Raw genomic sequence first — 21381 nt, 5'->3', positions numbered from 1 at the left:
AATCACAGTACTGACAATACCCTTAATTTCCAAAATAATTTTGTAAAATGAACAATTATGGGGACCCTGGGTGGCTCAGTCGGTTAAGCATCTAACTTTTAATAAGGATCTCAGCTCAGGTCATGACTTCATGTTTATGGGATTGAGTGCTGAGTTGGGCTCTATGCTGACACTATGGAGCCTGTGTGGGATTCTCTCTTTACCTTTCCCTCTACTTGTGTGCGAGCGTGCATCCTCTCTCTCTCTCTCAAAATAAACATTTTTAAAAAATAAAAAATTTCATAGGTTACACACCCAGACGAATATAAAATAAAATTAAGAACTTTCTTTAAAAGGGATTTTAGCTACAACTTATTTTTAAAAACCTATCCTAAAATGTTATCAATGGTTTCTTATTCATTCAAATCCCCCAATTCCAATACTTGGAATAAATGTATTTTTTTTAAATATGAAATTTATTGTCAAATTGGTTTCCATACAACACTCAGTGCTCATCCCACAGGTGCCCTCCTCAATGCCCATCACCCACTTTCCCCTCCCTCCCCACCCCCATCACCCCTCATTTATTCTCAGTTTTTTAAATTTTTTTTTCATGTTTTTATTTATTTTTGAGGCAGAGACAGAGCATGAGCAGGGGAGAAGCAGAGAGAGAGGGAGACACAGAATCCGAAACAGGCTCCAGCCTCTGAGCTGTCAGCACAGAGCCCGATACGGGGCTCGAACTCACAGACTGTGAGATCATGACCCGAGCCGAAGTCAGACGCTTAACCAACTGAGCCACCCAGGCGCCCCTTATTCTCATTTTTTTTTTCAATATATGAAGTTTATTGTCAAATTGGTTTCCATACAACACCCAGTGCTCATCCCAAAAGGTGCCATTCTCAATACCCATCACCCACCCTCCCCTCCCTCCCACACCCCCATCAACCTTCAGTTTGTTCTCAGTTTTTTTTTTTTTTTTTTTAATTTTTTTTCAACGTTTATTTATTTTTGGGACAGAGAGAGACAGAGCATGAACGGGGGAGGGGCAGAGAGAGAGGGAGACACAGAATCGGAAACAGGCTCCAGGCTCTGAGCCATCAGCCCAGAGCCCGACGCGGGGCTCGAACTCATGGACCGCGAGATCGTGACCTGGCTGAAGTCGGACGCTTAACCGACTGCGCCACCCAGGCGCCCCTTGTTCTCAGTTTTTAAGAGCCTCTTATGCTTTGGCTCTCTCCCACTCTAACCTCTTTTTTTTTTTTTCCTTCCCCTCCCCCATGGGTTTCTGTTAAGTTTCTCAGGATCCACATAAGAGTGAAAACATATGGTATCTGTCTTTCTCTGTATGACTTATTTCACTTAGCATAACACTCTCCAATTCCATCCACGTTGCTACAAAAGGCCATATTTCATTCTTTCTCATTGCCAAGCAGTATTCCATTGTGTATATAAACCACAATTTCTTTATCCATTTATCAGTTGATGGACGTTTAGGCTCTTTCCATAATTTGGCTATTGTTTAAAGTGCTGCTATAAACATTGGGGTACAAGTGCCCCTATGCATCAGCACTCCTGTATCCCTTGGGTAAATTCTTAGCAGTGCTATTGCTGGGTCATAGGGTAGATCTATTTTTAATTTTCTGAGGAAACTCCACACTGTTTTCCAGAGTGGCTGCACCACTCTGCATTCCCACCAACAGCGCAAGAGGGTTCTCATCTCTCCACATCCTCTCCAGCCATCTATAGTCTCCTGATTTGTTCATTTTAGCCACTCTGACTGGCTTGAGGTGGTATCTCATGTGTGGTTTTGATTTGGATTTCCCTGATGAGGAGGGACGTTGACCATCTTTTCATGTGCCTGTTGGCCATCTGGATGTCTTCTTTAGAGACGTGTCTAATTCATGTTTTCTGCCCATTTCTTCACTGGATTGTTTTTTGCGTGTGGAGTTTGATAAGTTCTTTATAGATTTTGGATACTAGCCCTTTGTCTGATATGTCATTTGCAAGTATCTTTTCCCATTCTGTCGGTTGCCTTTTAGTTTTGTTGATTGTTTCCTTTGCAATGCAGAAGCTTTTTATCTTCATGCTTCTGCACTGCAAAGGAATAAAGGTATTCTGACATAGCTCTAGTCAGTCTCTCAATTTCCAGGGTCTTTTCTTTGATAGTCATAAAAGTTTTACCTCAAAATACACGAGTCTTTAATCAATATTATTCAACATGGAGATGTCTGACAGTTTCTTTTGAAACAATCAATGGTAATTGCCTGTATTAAATGACAACATAAAAGCTCTTAATCCATTAATCCTTCCTATTTGTTTTTAAGAGTATCTTTCCATGGTTCTAGGAACTCATAATACTTCTAACCAAATTCATGAATCACAGTCATGAGTCCTTAGAATAAAATCAGAAATTATTCTTCCTCACCACAGCCTATTTAACCAATGCCACCCTATAACCCTACATCATGAAAGCAGCAGGGGTTGGCAAACTTTTTCTGTACAGGACCACACAGAAAATATTTTAGGCTTTGTAAGCCAGATGAGCTCCATCAAAGCTACTCAAGTCTGCTGACAAAGCAGGAAAGCAGACACAGACAACATGTAAACGAAGAGGTGTGGCTGTTCCAATAAAAATTTATACCAACAAGATTTTGGCCAAGCATGCTAAAATTGGCTGATCCCTGGTCTAGACCAAAATAAAGCACCGATACAAACAGAACTACATTTTTTTTCCGTAAATCCTTCATAGGATGGCAGAGAAATTTATAAAATGTATTTCAGAGTCTCTCTGTTAAGCTATCTGTAAAGACAAGAATGGATATTTTAAAAAACTGACAAAGTAATGATATCAAAAAAGTACCTGGTTCACTTAAAGTGTAGATAATCCAGTTACAATGATTAAAATTCATGTTATCCATAACTTCCTATGTGACAATAAGGTTTTTCAAACTGCATAATTGACATATTAAATGGAGTAATCCTTGTCGTGGAGGCTGTCCTGGATATTAAAGGTTTAATAGCATCTCTGGTCTCTATCTACTAGATGCTAGTAGTACTGCCCCAGCTGGAACTACCTCAAATGTCACAAATAAAATGTCCCTTGGCAGGTAAAGTCCCCCAGTTGAGAAGCACTGCCCTAAAACAATGTCTGCACTTTAATCTGTCTTTGAGATCTTGTATTTTTTCATGTTTATCATCATAGGATATTCAAACTTTTTCATTTAATGTCAGTTTATTTTGTTATTGTACAGTAGCTGTTTTATATGCCTTATTTATATGAGCTTAAATGCCATTATAATATGATAATATCAATTAATTTCCCCACTTTTTTTTTGGACACCTATGTTCTTTACAATATACCTTTTTAAAAAACATTTGGAATTACTTCCTTAGGACACAATGCTCAAATTAACATATTCACTTAAGAATCCACTGGCTAGGTACTATTTTAATGACATGACACAAGAGTCTAATGTGTCTTCATTCACACACTACTACACATCTGTGACTTAGAGTTGCTGTTTCCTCACTAGAATGAACTTATTTGCTAGGCAAAAAATATGCCTTGCAGTCTCCAATTATTCCTGAAGCTAATTATTTGTACATATATTTAAAAGTTATACCTTATTACCTAAAACAGTGAAATCACCACAATTTTCATCAAAGAGGTAAATTAGAAAATTATGTGTCTTAGAAGAGAAGAAATCCTAAAAAAGTCTTCTCTAGGTAATATCCATCCATGCACTGTTTTTAAATGTTTATTTTTGAGAGAAACAGAGAGAGAGAGAGAACACAATCAGGGGAGGGGTAGAGAGAGGGAGACACAGAATCCAAAGCAGGCTCCAGGCTCTGGGCTGTCAGCAGAGAACCTGACGTGGGGTTTGAACTCACCAACTATGACATCATGACCTGAGCAGAAGTTGGACACTTAGCCGACTGAGCCACCCAGATGCCTCTGCACTGACTTTTTTTACTTTTTTTTTTAATAGCTGGCTTACTTTCCTAATATTTCGTATTATATTTCATTAACGTTCTTTGTGAATAATGGGTGATGGGAGAGCTGACTCCAGGTAAGTGCTATGAGGGAAAGTGATGCCTGTGTTAAATAGTTTGCATTCTCTTAAATTTATTATTTTTTTTAATCTTTATTTTTTATTTATTTATTTATTTTAAATTTTTCTTTTTCAACGTTTATTTTATTTTTGGGACAGAGAGAGACAGAGCATGAACGGGGGAGGGGCAGAGAGAGAGGGAGACACAGAATCGGAAACAGGCTCCAGGCTCTGAGCCATCAGCCCAGAGCCTGACGCGGGGCTCGAACTCACGGACCACGAGATCGTGACCTGGCTGAAGTCGGACGCTTAACCGACTGCGCCACCCAGGCGCCCCTTTATTTTTTATTTTTGAGAGAGAGAGAGAGAGTGCAAGCAGGGTAGGAACAGAGAGAGGGAGACACAGAATCCCAAGCAGGCTCCAGCCTCTGAGCTGTCAGCACAGAGCCCGACATGGGGCTTGAACTGACAAACTGTGAGATAATGACCTGAGCCAAAGTCAGATGCTTAACTAACTGAGCCACCCAGGTGCCCCTGCATTCTCTTCAACTTAGATCAAAAGTAAAGAACAAGAACATGGCCCAAATATAAAGAACAAGTTTAAAATATAAGCTCTGCTGCCATAAAGAGGATTTCAAAAGCTGAAGGAGACAATTAGAAATAATTCATAATAATCTTCAATGCTTACATTTTTCTTTTTTTACCCAAATTTAGTCGGATTTTAGCAACTTTAGGATATAAACCAGCACAGATGACAGCTTTAATTATCTTCTCATTATCTATTGGGAGTAGGTAGAGGGGAAAAAAATTAAAATACAGATACAACAAACAATGCAAAAAGCAAGCTATTTACACTGCATTTTCTTCTTTACCTGAATTTATATTAGACTTTGGATCTTTAGGATTTCTACTGCTTACAAATCCAGCTCCAAGAAGATGCTCAGCAAACTGTCCTTTCATGTTATGCAGCATCTAGGGAGCAATGGTAACAAACAGAACTAGAATACCTTTCATACAGATTTTTATAGGGGCCATACAACGTAAACTCATATAAATAGCTGTAAGTTTTCCTTGCTTTATAAGACACTTGCAAAAATGTGATGTTTTAGAGCAGAGGCTGGCAAACTACAAAATTTACAAACACCTGTTTTTGTCAGTAAAGTTTTACTGAAACAAAGTCACACTCGCGCAGCTATTATTTATGGTTACTTTTACACTATAATAACAGAAGTGAGTGGCTCTAACAGAGACCATATGGCCTATAAGCCTAAAATATCATCTGATTTTTTTTAAATTTTTTTTTTTTTAATTTTTTTTTTCAACGTTTATTTTTGGGACAGAGAGAGACAGAGCATGAACAGGGGAGGGGCAGAGAGAGAGAGGGAGACACAGAATCGGAAACAGGCTCCAGGCTCTGAGCCATCAGCCCAGAGCCTGACGCGGGGCTCGAACTCACGGACTGTGAGATCGTGACCTGGCTGAAGTCGGACGCTTAACCGACTGCGCCACCCAGGCGCCCCAATCATCTGATTTTTTAAAAGAAAAGTTTTGCCTGCTATTAAGGAATAACCACTGATGTTTTAAGTATTGCTCCATTCTGCAGAAGATTCATTAACATAATTTAAAAAATGGTTCTCCACCCCATATTTTGAAAACAAACAAAACCCCCAAAAAACAGAAAAGCATAAATAAAATAATCAACATCCATATATTTCTACTACATCCATAGTTCTACTACTGAGAATTAACTGCTGTTACATACTGGCACAAAGGCTTAATGTCTGTTTTTTTGTTTTGAAGAAGAATCCTAATTTGAATAAAAATGATGCATGGCTCATTATAAAGCACACAAGTAATACAGGAAGTACAAATGAAATTTCCCTAACTCAGTTTAGTCAGAAGTAACCATTAACTAACTAAATAATACTGCAGACATTTACACATATATACTGACAGAAGAGTTAGATAGAAATGCTATCCTAACAATGGGATAATGTATAAAAGCTATTTTAATACGAGTATTAAAATTAATTTGAGTTCAATTTTTTGGGGGTGCTGGATAATTTGAGTTCAATTTTAAAAAGTTAAATAGAAATAAAAATTAAACTGATGAATCTTAAATTTTCACAATCACAAAAGATAATAAAGGATCCTTTAAGCTTAAAATAAGAGATTATGAAACGTAAAGTTGGTCTTAAGTCTATATCCCTTTTGTGAACTACGTGACTCTGACACTCTAGACCATGTCCTGGTTTTTTTATTACCATTATTTTATACTGTTCAGAATAATAACTATTCTACTCTATTCTATTCTGTATCTTTAATTCCCAATACTGTTTTGTATTTGTTCTATATTTAAATAATATCCACACACAACACTCATTGATTGAATAGGTACTCTCCATTTCTGAAATTCTTTTTATCTCTTAGTAGACAGCAATTCAATGTCTCTTTTTCAAGAACAGCTCATGGGTGTAGTATTTCAAATGCATTCTTGAATGCCTGTCCTCTGTCTTTATAGGTGAATTAATATCTTGACTGGATAGAATATTCTCAACCCTTGGATTCAGTCATCTTTTCATACATGTAGTTCATTTTGTTTTCTCTATTGAAGGAAATGTTCTTGCACATATCTCTGAATACATAGTCATAATTACACCTGAATTTTCTATGGAGAGACACCTATTATCTTTATGATGGATCAGTCCTATCTTCCTGTCTAGAAGCTTTTTACTTATTGTTTTCAATTTTTTCTTTTGTGGCTGCATCTACAAATTGTGATTACCTAGACTCTTTCTTCTATATCAATCCTTTACAGGGATATCCATTTTGTTCCCTGTAATTCTTTTGGTCATCAATGGGTCTTCTTAGGTCAGCAGTCTTTTCATCCACTCTATTATTGGTTTATTTTCTTATCTTTGTTTTATTGAATTCATATTCTTCCTAAACTGTTATTTACTATGAAGCAGTTGTACAGTATTTTCTGTTGTAATCTATTCTTTTTTGACATTGATTGTTGTAACTCTGAGAACTGTCATATTTCATTTTGTTAATGTTTGCACAGCTTTTATTAGATTTGCTAGACATGCTAGATTCTTGATTCTTTTACCCCCTTGTACCATTTGTTAAATGTCCAGTACCAAGATTCCTGCCATATCACTGGAATGTACATGTAACAGGGGAACGTGAGGAATTCCTAATCTTACACTTCTCCAATTCAGTGTAGAGTCGTTATGTCTGATGTCTATCTGTCCTGTTTATTTACGATCTCTGGTTCACAAAGGCCTCCTTTCCAGTGTTTTCTTATTAAAGATAACCTACCCAAAAGTTAAGGTAAAGATACTGTTTATTATTTTAAAATAGATTTTAGGAGTATCAGCGAGCATTTTCAGGCTGAATCATCAAAACAGCAACTAGAAGGTGGGGGCAAAGAGTACCCAAGCTTTACATTTTCCTGCTGTACTCTGGAATCTTGTTTCTTTTCTTAGCCATTAGCCACCTTTATGTTTATTATATTATATACCTTGGTTTTGGTGCAGTTGATTTATTTAATAAAGATTCCTTCTATTATTTTGTATAATCATTTAACTTCATATAACAAACTCACACCATTAACTTTTTTGCTGAAGATCTAACTATACAAAATGGATACATATAAACCTATTTGGGCATCATTTCAAAACATTCACCATTACCTGCAATGTGTTTGAAGACAAAAAATATTCCCAGCAATAGTCTTTTTCATATCTGAAACCACGTCGTCTAGCATCTTCCCAGCCCTATGGGGCAAAGAAATTAAAGAAAACTATTAATATTGTTCATCAAAGCAAAGATTCTTACTAGTTTATCTTTATTTTGGTAATAACTTACTCTTCTACCAATACTTCATCTTCTTTATAAACTACTCAAAGAATTTTGAAATTCACATACTATTAAAAAAAAGCACTCCCCATGATTCTAGTTGTTAAGATATATCCACTAATGAATTTCCAGACCTTTCTTCATACAAACAAGTACAAGTTATATAACAATATACTGTGTATTTTATACAAAATGCCATCATATATATTAGGTATTAATAAAAAAGAACACTCTGCTGAACAAATTCTAATGCTACTGTATTGGAATATACACAAACATATATATATATATATATATATACATATATATATATGCATACATATATATGTGTGTGTGTGTGTATATATATATATATATATATATATATATATATATATATATATATATATATATATATAAAGTTATATACACAGACAAGGAAAGATGGGGAAAAAGAAAAGTTAATACTGGATGAGCTCAAAGAAAAAAATACATAAACTTTCCCATAATATGTGGTATAAAAATGAATCTAGAGCTACAGTAAAAAGATACTATCTTTAAAAACCTAATTACATTTAAATTTTGCAAATATGGGTGATAAATGTATTCCTCACATAAGCTTGACTTTTGGGAGGAGAAACGGTCTCTCTAAATAATGTGCATGATTAGCATACTCATCAAAATGTTAAATCTGAATAAGTTATAGTTTATTAATAAACAGACTAAGACCATCTTTTACGAATGTCAACACAAAGATATAAATGAATATAAAATAGATTTTTAAGATAAACTGTTAATTTGTTCTACTGTTATCAAAACACAAATACAGATTTTTTTTCCCAAAAGGGTAAATGTAATGAACTATCAAAAAATATATCATCAGCAATGTTTTTTAAATGTTCACCTAATTTTAGACACTCAGCAATTTATTCCTGATACCTATTAAATATACACATTTTAAAAAGTGAGTACGTCTATTATCAGCTTTTCACTTGAATGAACTGTCACAATCCAGAACAAGTCATTTTTTACCTCAAATGCATTCACAACTGTCAGATGGTCACTTTTGGTATCTTTTGCCAATTCTTTTCTTCTTGCATCTGCAATCTTTTCTTTGCCCTTAAGAAAGAAGAAAAAAAAAAAAAAAGAAAAAATAGATGAAGGCCACTTAAATTGCCCTGATGGTCAAGTGAGAAAGGCATTCAAATAAAATGCTGAAAAATGGATCTCAACAAAAACTATTCTGTGAATATAAAAACGCTTAGCCTTTTATCTGTATCTTTCTTACCAACGGAATGACAAAGGGATCTTTGAAGCTGAGACTAGCAGCAATGGTGAGTACTGGGTCTAAACAACAGAAAAGAGCTCCAAAAAGAATCATTTTTCCAATGTGTGGCTCAACTGGTAATCGTGCTAAGTGGACTCCAAGGGGTGTCAATTCTTCTTGTTTATCCAAAGCATTCTGTAAAGCACGGATTTATGTTTAAAATCAACACTGTAAAGCATCCTATTCAAAGCTATTTTAGTTTGCTTTAAAATAAACAACAGGAGAGTTCTCACTCTTAGACCCAAATGCTTTAATATTGTTCGATGCTATTTTCTTCACCAAAACAGAATTTCTGAAGTCAGCAAAGGTTAGAAACTTACATTAAAATAGACAAATAAAATATCCACAACCTGGCCCTACTCTAAATGTTAGGAGAGAAATAAGAGAAATACCACATTAGCAAACTTTCAATCAAATAAAATCACCCCCTGGTGTTGTGGGACAAAACAAAACAAAGAAAGAAACTATTATATATTCGAAATATATAATGCAAAGCTTTGATTCTGGTAGTTTAAGAGACATCAGACAGGAAGGCAAGAAATAATGGGCATATCCAGAACACTGAAAACTGGGGGTGGGCTACTGCTCTGATTACCTAGGTAATTTGGTCCAATTGTCCCACTGAATATAGTTAGGAAAGCTGCTTGAAGACACTGAGGAGTTAAAAAAGAAGTATAAAAATATTAAGTATAGAATTTAGAGAATAACAGAAGTTCAGGGAGGTGAGCCCAGAACTGGTGCTTCTTTTCCTGGCAGAAGCAACATAAATCTTCGCTGGAGAAAGTTATCATCATCTTAGGTTTCAAATTTTTATCTACAAAGAGCACTATAAATGCAATGTCCAGTACACAATTAAAATAACTAGATACACAAAAAGATATCAACAAAAAATAAAAACCATAACCCGTATGTATCCCATCAGAAAAGACTTCTACTAAACATTTATGGTGGAAATAACCTTAATCTTACAAAAAATTCTTTCAGAGAACAGAAAAACAAAAAAAATATATAATGCTCCCTACTTGTTTTTTTGTACCTGGCATAATCTTGGTAACAAACTGGACAGGGACATTTGGAGAAAGGAAAACTACTAAATAAACTTATGCATGAGAAACCACAGGGAGGGAAAAAAAAAAAAAAAAAAAAAAAGGCAAATTGAATCCCAGCAAGTTAGATTTGTTTCAGGAATGAAAGTTGGTTTAACATTTGAAAAAAAAATCAATGTAATCCAATACACAGCAAATTAAACAAGAAAAAACCCACATCATAATCTCATGAGAGGCAGAAAAGGGATTTGACAAAATCAATTATCCATGCACAATAAAAATCTTTTAGTAAATCAGAAACTTCCTTAATTTGACAGTTTCCATGAAAAAAATCTTCAACAAATACACTCAATAAATTGTTGACAGCTTTCCCTCTGAGAAAAAGAACACAAGAATGTACACTATCATAACACTTCTGCTCAAGATTGTACTATGGGTCCTAGATGATTGGAAAGGGATAAACAGAACTATTTATAGGGCCCCTAGGTGGCTTAATGGGTTAAGTGTCTGACTCCTGATTTCAATTCAAGTCATGATCTCATGATTTCGGTTTGCAAAATGGGAGCCCTGTGCTTGGGTCCGCACTGACAGCAAGGAGTCTGCTTGGGATTCTCTGCCCCTTCCCCAACCAACCATCAACAAAACTAAAAAGCAACCTACAGAATGGGAGAAAATATCTGGAAATGACATATCTAATAGAGGGTTAGTATTCAAAATATATAAAGAACTTATAAAACTCAACACCCTAAAAATGAATAATCTGATTAAAAATGGGCAGAAGACATGAACAGACATTTTTCCAAAAAATATAGATGGCTAACAGACACATGAAAAGATGCTCATCACTTGTCATTAGGGAAATACAAATAGAAACCACAATGAGATATCACCTCATGCCTATCAGAATGGCTAAAATCAACACAAGAAACAAAAGGTGTTGGCGACGATGTGGAGAAAGGGGAACTCTAATGATGCACTGTTGGTGGGACCCAAACTGGTGTATCCACTGTGGAAAACAGCATGGCCATTCTTCAAAAAGTTAGAAATAGAATTACCTTACAATCCAGCAACTGCACTACCAGGTATTCGCTCCAGGAATACAAAAATACCAATTAAAAGGGATACATGCACCCCAAATGTTTACAGCAGCACTGTCTACAATAGTTAAACTATAAAAGCAGCCCAAGTGTCCACCAACTGATGAATGGATAAAGATGATGTGGCATGCATACACACACACACACACACATATATAATGGAATATTACTCAACTATAAAAAAGAATGAAATCTTGACATTTCCAAAAATGTGGACGGAGTATCATGCTAAGTGAAATAAGTCATTCAGAGAAAGACAAACACCTAATAATTTAACTCATACATAAAATTTAAGAAACCAAAGAGCATACAGAAAAAGAAAAACAAAAACAAAAACAAAAAATCCCAGAGAGGCAAACCAAGAAACAGACTCTTAATTACAGAGAACAGATGGTTACCAGAGGGGAGATGGGTGGGGAGATGGGTTAAACAGGTGATGGCGATAAGGAATGCACTTGTGATGAGCACTGGGTGTCTTAAGGAAGTATCAAATCACTATATGGTACACCTGAAACTAATACTACACTGTATTTTAACTGGAATTTAAATAAAAACTTTAAAAAAGCTTTGGAATCTACTGTTGGGAGAAGGATTTGCTGGCCTTTTCATGATGGAGAAGGATTTGCATGGCCATTTCAAACAAACGGCTAAGTAAAGACTGGCTCTTAAATTCAGTTGGGAGAGAAGAAGCCACCCACTTGGGCTTCAGAGTCCAACTGTTCTCTGGTCATCCATCTCTACCATCAACAGTAAGTTGATTCTCTAATTGCCACCTAGCTCTTTTCTATTAGACGAAATAGCAGCAAAGCTCTATTCTACTAGATCAAAGCCTAGGTGGGAAGACAGGTCAGCAGTAAAACTGTACTACTTCCTAAAGTACCAGGAACCTCACTAAACCTAATACAAATTCCAACAAAGACAGATAATTAACAATGCTTTTTCATTTAAATAACTCACATTAAAAGCTACTACAGTGTTCTGATGTAGGTCAAATTCTCAAAATTACCTGTATAAATGGCTTAAATAAAAATGAAATATATAAAGTATATCTTCAGAAACCTCTAACCCCACACGAATCAACAGAATTTCAGCAATGACAAAAATGTTCTATGTGCAATGTGACTAGAGATGCTGAATTTGTAATTTACTTCAAAATTCAAATTTAAATAGTCACATGTGACCAGTGGCTGCCTTATTGGAGAGGACAGCTTGAACCACTTTTTCTCTTCTCTGAGCATTACCTCACAGAGCCCTTCTCCTCACTCTGGGTACTAATTCATAGCCAGTCCTGTGACTCTTCTCAATATGGTCTTGTGCAGGGATGGCTACCAACTAAGTAGTCACTTGTTAAGTCACTGAAACTAGTTTCTCAAAACAATGATGTCACAGAAAGAAACTAAAGCAGAACAAAACAAAAAAAAAAAAATTAAGACCAAAATGTCAGGCAGGGGGATATAAAGCTCATTAGTATTCTTTCAAAAATACAAGAACTGCCTTCATAAGATGTCCACAGTCATTAAATTACTTGGATTTGCGAAAAGCTCTGAAAACATTATGGTAATCAGAAGAATCTAAGAAACCAACCAAATTCATCTGAAGAATGCAAATGAAGACAAAGACCAATAAACTGAAAGATATAAAATTTTATCTAGTTTTTTTTTTAATGTTTATTTTTATTTATTTATTTTTTTTTTAATTTTTTTTTTCAATGTTTATTTATTTTTGGGACAGAGAGAGACAGAGCATGAACAGGGGAGGGTCAGAGAGAGAGGGAGACACAGAATCGGAAACAGGCTCCAGGCTCTGAGCCATCAACCCAGAGCCTGACGCGGGGCTCGAACTCACGGACCGGGAGATCGTGACCTGGCTGAAGTCGGACGCTTAACCGACTGCGCCACCCAGGCGCCCCTTTTATGTTTATTTTTGAGAGAGACAGATAAAGTATGAGTGGGGAAGGGGCAGAGACAGAGAGAGGGAGGGAGACACAAAATCTGAAACAGGCTCCAGGCTCGGAGTTGTCAGCACAGAGAACAATGCGGGGCTTGAAATCCAGAACAGCGAGATCATGACCTAGGCTGAAGTCAGGCGCTTAACCGAATGAGCCACGCAGGCGCCCCCAAAATTTTATCTAGTTTTAAAACAAGCCTACAATGAAAAAAATTGTGTGGAAAGGACCCAGAATAATAAGACCATCACAAAGGTATCATTTTATAACTTTCTAATTCACGTTTCATATACCAAGCCAAAGAGTAAATCAAATTTGGCACTGTGTATTCATTAACCTACTTCATAGCAATGAGAGTAAATTTTTTAATCAGGTGGCTTACGCGCTCTAGCATTATAAATCTAACTTAACATTTTGAAAAATAAAATAAAATTTACCAGTTCCATCAGGTGTTTTATGGAGAGTGACACCGCTTCATCTGATGGTGGATCCATTAACCTACTCAGAAAATAAGCAATTCCACCTAGCCTTAAAATCTGGGGGAAGACAAATATAATTAAACATATATCATATACTGACATTAACAGTTTAGTCATGCCTGTGTCAGTCAATTAATAAAGCATCAAACTTATACATGATTTTCACATTACTACTTTCTATCACCCACCAGCTTTATATTAATGAGAAAAGTAGCTGGTTAAAATCTCAACAAATAGGTTAATTACCGATCATTTTCAAAATAAAAAGGTTGTTTCTAACAAAATACATATAAAATGCCAAAAAATGGTGAGTGGTTTATCAGACGGACAGCACCTTAAGATGTAGTAACAGTACATGTAGCTAATATTTATTTACTGAACACTTACTCACTACATGCCAGGCAATGTTCTAAAGAATTCTATATAAGCTTTATTTAAATAACTTGCCACTAGCTTGTCAGGGGAGTTAGGATTCAAACACAGGCAGCATGATCCTAGAGCAGTACATGATAAAATGTGTTTAATAAACATTTGAAGGAAGTTTAAAGACAGTTTACTAAAACACACACACACACACGCATAACAATTCTTCACAGATTAATATACTACTTTCTTCTGTACAAATGTTGAAAATTAGAACCCCACTCTCCATTTAGTTTCTGAACTCTCCCACCTAATTTACCTTTATTTGTAAACAAAGCTCTTCCAGAGGAGTTCTCAAAATTTCTGGCAGTTGATAGTCATCCAGAAGGCTTGCTCTAAGACCATTATATAGATGATAGCAATGACCAGGCTGCACTCTTAAAAAATAAATAAATAAAAGGAACATTACCAATGACTTTTTAGAACTCCAGAGAAAATAGCAGGCAGGGAAAATAGCCAATATCTGTATCATATGAACTACACCATAACTAACTTAATATTTCATTTTTATTAATCATACATTCCTTCTCCCCATGTATCTGAGTAACATTATCTAGATCCATTATCCCTATGTTCTAGTTTTAAGAGATTTCCTCCCCGCACCAATAATTTGGTTCCTTTTTACTAACTTACAGATTCCAGAATGCTGTGCTTAATAACTGTTTACTGAGGTTTACCCTCTATATGCCTTGTGAGCATTTTATGTAATAATCCTAGCATTATGTTAACCTGTCTATATTATTTAAAATCTTTTAAGTATGTGCTATTTAGTGAGCTCTCAGAGGGATTTTGGAAATGTTTTAGTTGCTGAATTTTTCTTTAGTGATATAAATGGACAGTGTTAAGGACAGACATGTAGAGGTGAGGGTATTCATATATTTTCAAACAGAATAAATATTCCTATGGGCTCTTGCTGCTAAAAGAGGGGGAGGCCCGTTTTCTATAGGAATAAAAATAAATTCTAAAATTCTTAGCTATTTCTGTCACAAGTATACAAAGACCCATCATCTATTAATATAACATGCCTGTAAAAACGAAGAATGCTTCCACTGAGGACCATATAATATAGTTTGATCTGGCCTTCAAAGTAATTATTAATCAAATCAGGCTTTGCTAAAGGAATTTATATCTGTGGACCCTACAAGGGGCTATTTTTCATTTGAATTAAACCACTGTAATTCCATAACTTCTATCAAGCTACTGCAAATGAAAATTTAGATGAAACATAATACTTCGTTTACTTTATTTCTAGAACCATTTTATGGATCAAACCTAAGGCTAGTATGTTTACTATTCATATAAAAAAGTGTGCCACAATGGTGAATACTACTTGAATTAGTATCCAGTGGTATTAAGTCTTCATGAGAAAACCTCAGTCTTAGAGATTATTCTTAGAATAAGCTATCACTTCAGCTCAAGAGCAGCAACTGCATAATCTAATAAACGGCCTACAAATTGCAGTGGGATAATCTGCAAAGATTATAGCAAGATACAGAGCTTTACTACCTACAAATGTAAAACAAAGTATTGCTGAAATTATCTAACTCTCCTTTCCTTACCTACGCCAGTTATCTTAAGATTAATGGAAATTTTTTCGAACTACCTGTAGGAGGCAAAAGAAAAACTCTCTTCTACAACTTCAGACGTGATTCTACCACTCATATGAATAAGGGTGTAAAACTTCTAGGAAGTATGTATTAAAATGAATAATAAGTGCAATTACTTGTGTTAAAGGCAAATCACTCTTTCTACCATTAAGATAGAGATATTATTTCTTATGCTACCCCCATAGCAATGAGAAAACTTCCTTCTGTTTTCATTGGTTACTAATAGTGAAAAACCAGTATAGATGTAAAGTACAGGGTTAGGAGCCCAGACTGGAGCAAGACTGCCCGAGTTCAAGTCCTGACTCTGCTACTTACACAACTGTTTAACTTTTAATTTCTTTATACCTTAATTTCCATACCCTTAAAATGGGGGCAATAACCTAGTTCCTAGCATTGTTGTGAAGATTAAGCAAGTTAATATACACAAAGTGTTTAGGAGATAACATGACATTCAAATATTATTACTAGTTATGATTAGTAATTCATGCTTTTTAAAAAATGGAAACAAAATTAAATAGAACTAGTAACAAATTAACAAAGAATATTAATTTTAATTAACTAGATTGAAAAATTAAAAATAGAAAACTTGGCAGATATTTTTCCAAAGAAACTATGATTAAAACAACTTACAGACAAAGGTTCCATCTTACCTTCCAGCTCGACCTTTCCTTTGTTTGGCATTAGCTTTACTAACCCACTCAGCAGACATGGTACTGATGTTGTTTTGTGTGTCAAAGTGTGTCTCTTTTATTTTTCCTCCATCTATTACATAAACTACATCATCTATGGTAATGCTGTTTGGAAAACAGATGTATGAAATATTAAAAATACATTAAAAGCACATAACCTCTAACAGGACTATAGATAGGGACTTCAAAGCATTTTTAATTAGTCATATTGATTTTGCAGTTAGGGATTTTCACCACTGTTCCCACATTCACCAACATTACAGGGATTAAGCCCCTTGTTGGGCAGGCAGCATCAGGAGCTGTAGTGGCAGTCAATTCTGCAGATGACATGAGGAATTTTTATTTGCCCAAAGTCAAACTTCATAGCTTGCTTGATGACTTTTGTACCTAGCTCTGTGGTCCCAAGTTCCCATATGGTTTAATACCAGCTTCCACAGAAAAATCTGCTTCAATGAGTATACAGACATATTAATGCTTCCAAAGGAATATAAGAAATTTTAAGGCTATTCATTTCATAACTAATTACCAAACAATACGACCCCCAACCAGAAAAAGGCAAAACCAAAATTGACCTCAACTCCCATGATTCCTTAAGAAGGTTTTTTTTAATGTTTATTTTTGAGACAGAGTCACTGTGCAAGCAGGGGAGGTGCAGAGAGGCAGAGAGAGAGAGACAGAGAGAGAGAGAGAGAGAGAGAGAGAGAGAGAGAGACATAGAATTTGAGGTAGGCTCCAGGCTCTGAGCTGTCAGCACAGAGCCCATTGCAGGGCTCAAACTCACCAACTGTGAGATCATGACTTGGGCTGAAGTTGGACGCTTAACCAACTGAGCCACCAGGCACCCCAAGAAGGCTTTTTAAAAAACACTTAGAAAGGCTAATCCATTATAGGATTAGAAAGCAAACAAAAGCCTCTGCCCAACACCATGACTAAATTAACTTTAAAGACATTATGAAGTATCTTTTAGAGAGAGAAGTGTATAAGGCATGCTAATTTATGGGGCTCAAAACTCATAATCATCAGTAGTTGATATTTAAAACAATTTTTACCTAGTCTCTGCAATATTGGTAGCAATTACTATTTTCCGAACACCAGGAGGAGTTCTTTTAAATACCTGTAAGAATCAATACATCAAAACCTCAAAAGCACATTAATTTCTAAGACATCATTCTTCCAATCAGAATTACTTCAGATACTGTTCCTTTTCAACACTGCGTTCATTCCTTCACATATGCATCTAACATTTGTACACATACTTATAGGTACACATCATTTTCAATTAAACCATCATTTTCGTTAAACCAAACAAAATCTCCCAGATTTTAGAATGAACCTTATCACAAACTAAATTTCAAATGAAATAGGATTAAATTTACAGAATGTTCTTTAACAAGAACTGTAAAGCAAAATGTTTTTTTGTGTATCACTCTTGAGAGAGAGAGAGTTCAGTTTAACAATAAGAATTACGAATGATCCAAAACTCTATGGGTAAGGGACACCACCACCCAGGCAGATGCCAAACTCAGAATGGATAGCAGTGGGCTGTACCACTACATACAAGTTTTTGAAGTCAAACTAAAAAAAAAAAAAATCTTCAATGGTATCTTTCACAAAGCCACCTGAGTAAAAGGAAAACTTGTGGTCAAGTACCACTTGGCTATAATGCAAAGAAATACATACATTTATCTGTTCATTTACATCAAAGGTAATCAACAGAAAATATAATTTCTAATGTAGTCATATAATTTCTAGCAAAGGAATACACAGTTTACAATTAGAGTGTCAGAGTGAAAGTACTCTTCTGTCTGGTCTTTGGAACTAAGAGTCCTTCACCCCTTGTCTTCACTTAGGTATGCACTCTAATTGGGTTGGCTGAGGCTTACTCAGGATTAAAGAATCAGCAGAAAAGATATTAAAAGAGACTCAATAAGAAATGTCTTGAGATTTTTCTCACAAAAGGAGGGGAAAAAGTACGAGAGAGAGAGAGAGAGAGAGAGACACACACACAGACTTTCTTCTGAGCCATCTCCTTTTATCAGGGCCTGCAAACACTGCAGTCCAGAAAACTATCTTGTCTTTGAGACAAGTGTTGATCCTAACAAGGGACATGCCTGAACCTGACAAGAGACAAAACATTCAAAACCATAATAATATATTATTGATAAAACAGGAAATCTCATACCTACAAATACATTAATTCTGTTAAATCAAAATCTCAAACATCAAGCTGTAGTATGTCATAGATAACTGCAACCCAAACAAGTTACTTGTGAAACCAGTCTATAAACTTTTCCTTAATGCTGACAAAACTAATTTGTTAATTACACTCAGTTACTCGAGTTTTTGTGCAATTATCCCCTGAAGACTCATTTGCAAAGTTCTTAAAGAAGTGATTTTTATATGGATTACTACTTGAAAATGCACCTTCAAAAAAAATAAAAGAAAATAAAAGATAATAAGTAGTCCTTAATCTGAAGCTTGCCTCAATCTGAAAGACAGAAGATGAAGAAATTTAACAACATACCTGTGTCTGGTTAACCGTAGGCATCAGTGAATGTAAGGGTATAATAATAAACCTGTCTGAAAATTAAAAAAGAAAAGTAAACTTTAAGATAAACAGTTGCAGAAAAGCTCCAGGTTAGTTAAGCACATAATTCTTAATTTATATTACTATGTATAATCAGAGAAACTTTATTCTTTTTATTTTCTTGTTTTCTTAGTGCTCCAGTAAGTTCTTACTGACATTTTATTCTGTCAATTTATTTCACATTGATAAACATATTCCCCAAATTCCTAAAGAATGCTTAAAAGTTAGGAACAATCTTTTCAAATTATGCTAGAAAACATCATTAGTTCTATTCCCATCAGTTAACTGAACACCAAAAAATTCGCTCTAATATGAATATAAGTTTATAGACTTTGGGTGATCCTCACTATTTTAATCATATAGATAATAAGTGAATTTTTAGAGCACTTTAATGAAATTCCCATGTCCACTTTTATGTTAAATAATGAAACAGCACTGGTAAAGTGACCCACATTTTTAAATATAATTTTGTTAGAAATGTAAAATCACATTCCTACTTTTTAAGTTTCAAAATGAAATAGTTCAACCCATTCATGATTACTAGACAATAGGGAGAAAGTTTGGTGTAGTTATTAGTGATGGAAATAAGGGAATGTTAAGGAAGCAAGGGTAAACTTCAAGTTTAGCTATGATAACAAAAAAAATGCAACCCGACTTAAAGACTTAAATCTCTAGCAAGTATCGAGATGACTCAAGATAACTGTATTCCCCCTGCCAAAAACTATTGTTATTCAAAGGAAATATGATACTCCCCAAATCCTCTGATAAGGGTTACAAATCTTAAAAGGTAGTAAAAAGCTGTCAAGCAATTGATATTGCTAAAAAGATTGCTCTGAATTACTTGTCTCTGTAAGACAATATGAAATGCATTAACTCGATTAATACTCAGGCCAAAAATAATTTACTTTGAGTTGGATTAGGCCTTAAGATGTAACTTCCATTTTATAAGTATAGGTAAGAAAGAATCAAACGATGATATTATGAAGACTCAGATTCAGACAAATCTAGAAAGTCTAGGTAGGTGGACCTAGCCTAGTCTTTTCCACAAATCATTACCATGGGGAAGGTAAGGGGGATATGAAAGTGATTATGTGGAATAAAAGACTTATCTGGCTTACAATTTTCTGTAATTTGAACTAGTAGCTGTGAAAGACACTTTTGGGGGAAAATGGGAAAATCTGATTATAGACTGGATTATTAGATGATGTTAAGAATTAGATATAAAAATGGTACTATGGTTATATATTATATAGAAAAGTACATTTTTAGAGATGCATATATTTTGAGAGATAATATATGACAGCCGCAATTTATTTTAAAAAGGAAAAAATTAGATCACAAAAATAATTGCTGCATTGAAGTCATTGGTATATGTTGTTCACTATATGATTCTCTAGTTTTCTCTAAGTTTAAATGTTTCATTACAAGTTAAAAAAAATCAGTAGCCAGGTAAAACAATGAAAGTAAAAACAATTCTATTAAAGGTAACATAACTGGGGTAAAAAGAGTTTAGACTGCTGATATTGCACAACTACAGTAGTCAGTGGGAACAAAGTCTATACTTTTATGAGAAGAAAAAAATAAGTTGATAAGCATTCGATAAATTGAGTTTCAAAATTCACCTTTAGTCAGTATAGAGTTAGACCAATTTTTTTTGCCCCTTTTAACATGGTCAACGGAGTACAGCCAATTATTAAGGCTAAATTTTAAAACTATAACTTGAGAAAAAACATTCTTGTTAAACTTTGGAAAGATTTCTTTTTAAAAAGAATTGAGCAGGTGGTAAAAGTATAATTAATACCTCCTTCCTTGAGAATAATTAGAAAATTAATAAAGTCAATTATAATAACCAATATCACAGCATGTAATTGTAGTGTTACATTTTGGTAGATCTTCCTTGTATTTTTCCTGGTAAATATATACACATACTCAACATTTTTTATTTGAAGTAAACTCTACACCCAACATGGGGCTTGAACTCACGACCCTGAGATCAAGAGCTGCATGCTTTACTGATTGAGCCAGCTCAGTGCCCCACACATACTCACATTTTTTAAAACTAAAAGTAGATCACACAGTAGTGTTTTTTTGGGGGGTGGGAGAGACCAACGTTAGAAGGTTCGGCCAAAAAAAGAATGCCAGTTGTTTAAAAAAATAATTCAATTGCATAGTTTAATCACAACTACACTTTTTCTACAGCCAAAGGTTATCACTGAAAGTAGTTATTTCATTACAGAGAAGCCCTGATAATCAGATAAAAACATTTTCCAGCTAGAGAACAGTAAATAATTTTAATTATAGAAAATG

General features: G+C 34.9%; 1 protein-coding gene across 1 annotated transcript in view; it reads right to left on the bottom strand.

Annotated features, from left to right (window-relative positions):
- Positions 1 to 21381, bottom strand: part of DHX36 (DEAH-box helicase 36) — a 49616-nt gene that overhangs the window by 2572 nt on the left and 25663 nt on the right. The window contains exons 13-22 of the mRNA XM_045503204.1: positions 19012 to 19067; positions 17537 to 17601; positions 16449 to 16592; positions 14451 to 14568; positions 13727 to 13825; positions 9163 to 9336; positions 8907 to 8993; positions 7730 to 7813; positions 4907 to 5006; positions 4723 to 4813 (exon numbers count right to left, since the gene is read on the bottom strand). Coding sequence (XP_045359160.1) covers positions 4723 to 4813; positions 4907 to 5006; positions 7730 to 7813; positions 8907 to 8993; positions 9163 to 9336; positions 13727 to 13825; positions 14451 to 14568; positions 16449 to 16592; positions 17537 to 17601; positions 19012 to 19067 — 1018 coding nt within the window. The remainder of the gene's footprint in view (positions 1 to 4722; positions 4814 to 4906; positions 5007 to 7729; positions 7814 to 8906; positions 8994 to 9162; positions 9337 to 13726; positions 13826 to 14450; positions 14569 to 16448; positions 16593 to 17536; positions 17602 to 19011; positions 19068 to 21381) is intronic.

The sequence above is a fragment of the Leopardus geoffroyi genome, chromosome C2 (genome assembly GCF_018350155.1).
Source record: "Leopardus geoffroyi isolate Oge1 chromosome C2, O.geoffroyi_Oge1_pat1.0, whole genome shotgun sequence".
NCBI lineage: Eukaryota > Metazoa > Chordata > Mammalia > Carnivora > Felidae > Leopardus > Leopardus geoffroyi.
This window is presented reverse-complemented; position numbering and strand designations above follow the sequence as displayed.